This window comes from Pediculus humanus, genomic scaffold (genome assembly GCF_000006295.1).
Source record: "Pediculus humanus corporis 1103172107598 genomic scaffold, whole genome shotgun sequence".
NCBI classification, from domain to species: domain Eukaryota; kingdom Metazoa; phylum Arthropoda; class Insecta; order Psocodea; family Pediculidae; genus Pediculus; species Pediculus humanus.
In genome coordinates, this window is record NW_002987212.1 from 1 (window position 1) to 6388 (window position 6388).

General features: G+C 21.9%; 2 protein-coding genes across 2 annotated transcripts; both read right to left on the bottom strand.

Annotated features, from left to right (window-relative positions):
* Nucleotides 1-822: 822 nt before the first annotated feature.
* On the bottom strand, nucleotides 823-1098 carry Phum_PHUM233890 (uncharacterized protein; the record flags this gene model as incomplete). Its single annotated transcript, XM_002426011.1, has 1 exon — nucleotides 823-1098. One exon carries the CDS (start codon nucleotides 1096-1098, stop codon nucleotides 823-825), a length of 276 nt encoding a protein of 91 aa, XP_002426056.1.
* A 2877-nt stretch (nucleotides 1099-3975) lies between these two features.
* On the bottom strand, nucleotides 3976-6357 carry Phum_PHUM233900 (parathyroid hormone receptor, putative; the record flags this gene model as incomplete). Its single annotated transcript, XM_002426012.1, has 9 exons — nucleotides 3976-4071; nucleotides 4359-4503; nucleotides 4582-4667; nucleotides 4743-4873; nucleotides 4955-5114; nucleotides 5301-5466; nucleotides 5612-5706; nucleotides 5789-5938; nucleotides 6154-6357. The coding sequence occupies 9 exons, from the start codon at nucleotides 6355-6357 to the stop codon at nucleotides 3976-3978; spliced, it is 1233 nt and encodes a 410-aa protein (XP_002426057.1).
* Between the last annotated feature and the right edge of the window lie 31 nt (nucleotides 6358-6388).

Here is a 6388-nt window from a genome sequence, read left to right on the forward strand (position 1 = left end):
TTTTTTTTTTTTTTTTGCTAATTTTAATAAGCTAAAATTAAATTATGAATCAAATGTTTCAATTAATAATAAAAAAAAAAAAAAAAACAAGAAATACTGTGACATATTATTACAACTACTACAAGGATTTTCTAATGAGGGACATTTACTAAAGTTAAAAATAAATTTTGACTTTGAAGATTTATGTAATATTCATAATTAAACTCAATTTAATATCTTATTCATAAAAATAAAATTTTTAAATTTAATTTGTAAATGACTTTGTATAAAAAAAAATAGTTTGACGACAATATTCGCAATTGAAAATTTTATGATAAGAAAAAAAAAATTAAAAGTAGATCAATTGATATTATAATTAAATTACTTTAAAATTTAACTTTAAAGCGATACCATAAAATAATTCATAAAAAAAAAAAAAAAAAATGAAAAATTTGATACATTCACACATTCAATTGCATAAAATCTATTTTTTTTTTTTTAATGTAATTGAAAATTAATTGATTGATTTTAAATAATTTATAATTTAAATTTGCTAAATGAAAGTGGAAATTTAATAAGGTGTGACAACAATTTTAATTTTTTTTTTTTTTTTTTTTGGGGAATAAAAGAAAGGCTCAACACTTAAATGACAATAATAAAGTCGATTGAAGTGTTTAAAATCATTTGTTTTGAAATAAAAAGAGTGCAATTAAATTAATCAAGAGCTTCTATTATATTAAAATGAAAATTTAAAAAAAAAATATTTTGATATGGCAAAGGTTATCACGAATAAAATTAATAAAAGGTTAATTTCCTTTTCTCCTGATAGGTTTATCTTAAAATCTAGATATATGGTGAACACCCGGATTTGTACCGATAATTTAAAAAAAAAAAAAAAAGAAAAATTTCCTTACCAAGTCTGAGTTCTCCAAAATTTCCGCAGCCGATTTTTTTACCAACACGAAAATTCGGTCCAACCATTAATACCCCCGAAGATGAAAATATACTATGTCGAGAGGAGTGCATGTTCCCTCTTGTTCCCGCGCTGGATTTAGAAGCGCGTTTATCCTCTCGAACCTCCTTGTCCCTTTCCCTATCTTTTTCCTCCCGTTTCTGCATATTTGATATTCACTTTAACCGGTGAAACTATAAGAAATTTCACTTTAAAATAACAAACCGTTCAGCATAAATATGGCCGCCTTCGTCAAACAATGGCCCCGGTTTTTAGCACTGGAAATTGTTTAACTCTATTAAAAAACTCATAATTTTTCAAAATATTTCTCATTAAAAATATAAATAAATGTCTTATAACTTAACAGATGATTAATCAAAACCTTGTATTTCACATTATCAAAATTAAAAACAATTCAAATATTAATGAATTAAATAACTGAAAATTTGAAAAACTCCATTGTTTCCCCGTCTTCTGTCGAACTAGCATGCTTTATGTTCCTACGCTCAATGTCTACGTTTTCCGTTTTAACCGGCTTTACCTTTTTTTAAATAAATAAATATAATTTCTACCTAATTTTTAATAAAACTATAACAATTATCACAAATCAATATAAGGATAGAGAAGAATATATATTAAAATACTTGTTTGTGAACTACATTTCAATTAAGTGCTATGAGGTTGCTCAATGCGCAGATGCCAAATTGACCAGCTGTTTATTTCCATTCCCAGTTGTTATGAATGGAAATTTAAATAACGTTAGAAAAATATTTTTAAATCTCTTTTACTATCTATGATACCGCTATATTTAATTTAAATAATTCTTAAGAATTTTATATAAAAAATTTTTAATTTTAAATTTATATTTCAAAAAGTTTTTTTTTTGATTAATTATTAAATTCTTGAAAAAATAAGTACTAACTCATAAGAAAATACAATTCAATTGAACTTCTTGCATGTAAAACCTATAAATGCTATTAACAATATGAATGAATGAATACTTTGTTAATAACAATTATTTATTAATAGCAAAATAAAATAAAAAAATAATGCCAAGGAAACTTAAAAAAAAAAATTTGATCCTTCGTAAAAGAGTACAGCTTTTGTAAGCGAAGTAGCTAATGATATCGAACTTGAATCAAAAATTATGCAAAAATACTTTTAATCGATAAATTGAAATGTAATTTTGATATACTACAATTATTTCAGAGGTTAGTTAAATAAATTGTTTATAACAAAGTCTCACAATACCAAAAATTGTTACATATATGTATTATTATTAACCTGATTTGTGATTCAATTTGTTATTGTCTTAAATTTAAATTTTCTCTAATGTGAAAAATAAATTTAATCGATAATAAAAGTTATGTTATCTTTTTAAGCGCACTAAATATCAAGTTCCCAATACAAAAATTAATATTCTAGCATTTCTATGATTTAAATAAAATTAAAAAAAATTATATTTATTAATTTACTTGTAGCAAAGTTCTGTAAGTATACAAAAAAAAAATTTCAATTAAATTATAAAACAAAATAAAACTTTTGTTAATTTTCAAATCAATTTCTTCAAAAAAGTAATTGTAAAATCATAAATACAATTGCAATTAGTTATCAAAATTAACTGTTATAATTAATAAATTGAGGTTTATATCATTAAAATTATTTAAAAAATGGCAAGTATTAGCAGAAATATTTAAAATCTAATTGATATTATTATAAATATTTTCTACAAAAAACAAGTATCACAGAAAAATTTGTAAGTATTTTTCTATATATATATATATATATATATATATAAATATTTATAAAGTAATTATAAAATTAATGTTCCTCAATGCACTCAATTAAGGTAGAATATAAAAAATATAACATACAATATATCAAATTATTGAACCTTCATTTATATCAAGTTTTAACGATAGAATTGTATAATATTCCGTTCGTTTACCATTTTGAAATTAAAAAAAATCATATTAACAACGATAATTTACAATATTGATAAATCAACAATATTATCATTAACGATTTTACACCACTAAACTTAATTCATTTTAAACCCGATAATAATTTTTAAAAAAATTTCATTTTTTTTTCCTACCACGAGATCATTAAAAAAAAATTTCAAATAATATCTCAATGTGAAAAGAATATAACAATTTTACCAACCGTTTATTTGATTAAGCGCGTTGTTATGAATGGATATTTTATTACTCTATGACATCACTAATACGAATTTTAAAATTAATTTTATTTAAAACTGTTGCACCCCGTTTTAATAATAATAATAATAATAATAATGACCCATTTTTACCTTTTAAATAGGTTTTACTCCTTTAATAAAATATAATGTAAATATTTTAATTGTTATAAATGTAAAAACCTGATTTAATTAAAACAATTTAAAATAATTGGTGTTTAATTTCCCAACAGAAAAAGAAAAAAACCGCAGATTTACATCCATCTATTAATCCTTTTTTTTTTTTTTTAACCAACTTTTATTAACGCAGATGGGAAACTAATTTATTTTTTATTCTTATTTTAAATTGAAGTATTGATAATATTGATTGATTTTTTTTTTACTTATTATCATTATAGAATGTATTTTTTTATGTTAAGTTAAAAACTATTATTTTTCCCATATGTATTTTTATTTAAAAAAAAAAAACTAATTAATTATTAAAAAATGTCTCACCCTTGATTTCTATTATTTTATTGATTGAGCTTTTCAAGCTTCATTATTAATTTTTTTTATTTATGTATATTATTATTAATATAATTTAAATTTATTTAATTTTTATCGATTCTCATTTCTTATTCGTCACACGAATAAATTATTATTTTATATTGTTTTTTTTTTTTTTTTTTTTTTTTTACCCCCCCGAGTAATAGTATTATTATTATTTTAAATTACGTTTTTAAAAAAAAATCTGAAGACTTCTGCAAGTAAAAAAAAAATTTATAACGGTTTTATTCGCAACAAATAATTTTATTTTATTATATATTATATGTAAAAAAAAATTTAAATATATATATATAATATATTTTTAGTCACATCCATACAATAACTGTCTTAATTTTTTTTTCATTTCCGTTTGTACTTCGTTATTTAAAAAGCAAAAAAATAAAGCTACGAAAAAACCCTGTGAAAAAATAAAAAAGAAAATGGTATGAAAATTTTATTATTATTATTATTATTATTATTAAATAAATAATATTGACAAAGTGATACGAACGTAGGTTTAAAAAAACGTAGGAAAAAAAAATCTTATTGATTTTAAATACGATTATTACAATAAGATACCACTTAATTACTTAAAATAATTAAAATTTAAAACTCAAATATATAATTTTCCTCTCCTCCTCCCCCTCCCCAATTTATTTTATAATTAGAATATCGATTCGATTTATAATTAAAATTTTGTGTTACCTGAAACGATGCAAAAAGTTGATCGCAAAATAACCAAATCAATTCAATCGTTTCATTAATTCCAACACAATAAGACATTCCTAAAAATATTGTATAATGAACACCGAATAAAGGTGCTAAAACAATCGTGGATTTAGCTAATCTCCTACCAGAAAAAAAAAAAAATTTTAATAAATTTATTTATTTATTTATTTAATTGTAAAAAATAAAAATTTTCTCTTACCAATATTTTTGCGTTTCTTCTTGAACAGCTGATTTAACTTTAAGTAATAACAAACGTATTATATTTAAAAACAAACCGAAATTCACCTTAAAAAAAAAAATTCCAATTTATTTTTTATTTAAAATATTATATTGAATTTCTTATATTAAATAGAATTATACCAAAACTGATATTATTATTGGAATTCGAATGATGAGAAAATTTCTCGATATTAAATTAGTCGTCCAACACAAATCATTTTCCAAATTAATTCTAACCAATGCCCATGAAATAACAAATATTATAGGTAAACCTAAAATCCATAAAACATAATTAAATATTATTTTAAAAAAAAATAATAATGGTTTTATTGATCGATGAGAATTTTATTTACCCCATCCTAATATTATGTACATAAAAATATTAGCATTGTCAGAAAATAAAGCAAACATTAAAAGATTATGCATGTATAACCCTTCCATTAATATCCATGAATAATTTGCCATAATAAAGTATTGCCAAATTGTGGTTAAACTTTTACATTCCCAATTGCTCTTAAAAAAAAAAATTTGCTACAATTAATATAATAATAATCTATAATTAATAATATAATAATAAAATTAATAATATAATAATAATAATAATCTTAAAAAGAAAAATTTCGACTTCCTTACACGTTAAAAATATTCACAATTATTAGGTAAATTAAAATTTTAGTGGTTTTTTATTAAATTCCTTACGTTTATTTCATCTAAGAAGTACTTGGTACCATTTTGTTCGACAAAATTTGATCTTAAACCGATTCCTTGTTCGAAAAGAAATTCTTTTAAGAACGTAACAAATGCTCTCATAATGAATGAAACAAATAAATGAAGGTGAAGAGTATTTCGAGAACAATAAAGTTTTCTGAAAACCATCAATGATTCTGTTACAAATATAAATAATTCTTTTAATCCAATATTTACAACACTTACCTACGGTTGAAAGCTTTTTGTGAAAACCTGTCGTAAAATTATTATTTATTTATTTATTTTTATAAAAATATACTTACCTGAAGGATAATAAAATAAGTGAAGCCATCACTAGGGAAATCAATGATATGCCGTATCCGATGTGTGAAATCCCCTTCAATATCGGTAAATACTCCTGGAAATAATAATAATAATAATAATAATTAAAAATTAAATTGGTAAAATTCTTGTTAATTATTATTGATTTTTTGTTTTACCTTTAAAAGAAAACTATCTATAGATGAAACTTGTACAAAAATTGTCGTTTTGTGATCAATAAAACATTGATTATAATTTGTCCATTCTTGATTCGTTTTTGGACTAACGTACCAAGTTCCATTTTCAGTGCATAATTTAGTAGCGTTCGACTAAAAAGAAAAAAGAAAAAAAAATTAATTAATAATAAATTTAATGAAAATAATAATTATTTAAAATATTTCCCAACAAAATGTCAAATACATATATAAAAATGCGGGAACCAGCAGAATACATTTAACTCTTTTTTAATAGTTGATTTTTTTTCAGTATCGAACAATATTTGATTGTGGTCGAAAATAATAATAATAATAATAAATAAACATACCGTTTGATCGAAGCCTGCTATGTAAGAAGGGCATTGTTGTGTTAAAATCTGATTTGGATATGCCCAAGACCAACACATAATTCCATCCCAAATAGTTTTACACGTTCCTTTTTCATTATCATTTTGTGCTAATTTTTCACATTTGAGTTTTTCCAACTGGAGAACTGCTTCCAGTTCTTCGGCAGATAAAGCAATACCCTTCATTATATTTGTTACTCAACACATATTTTTACAC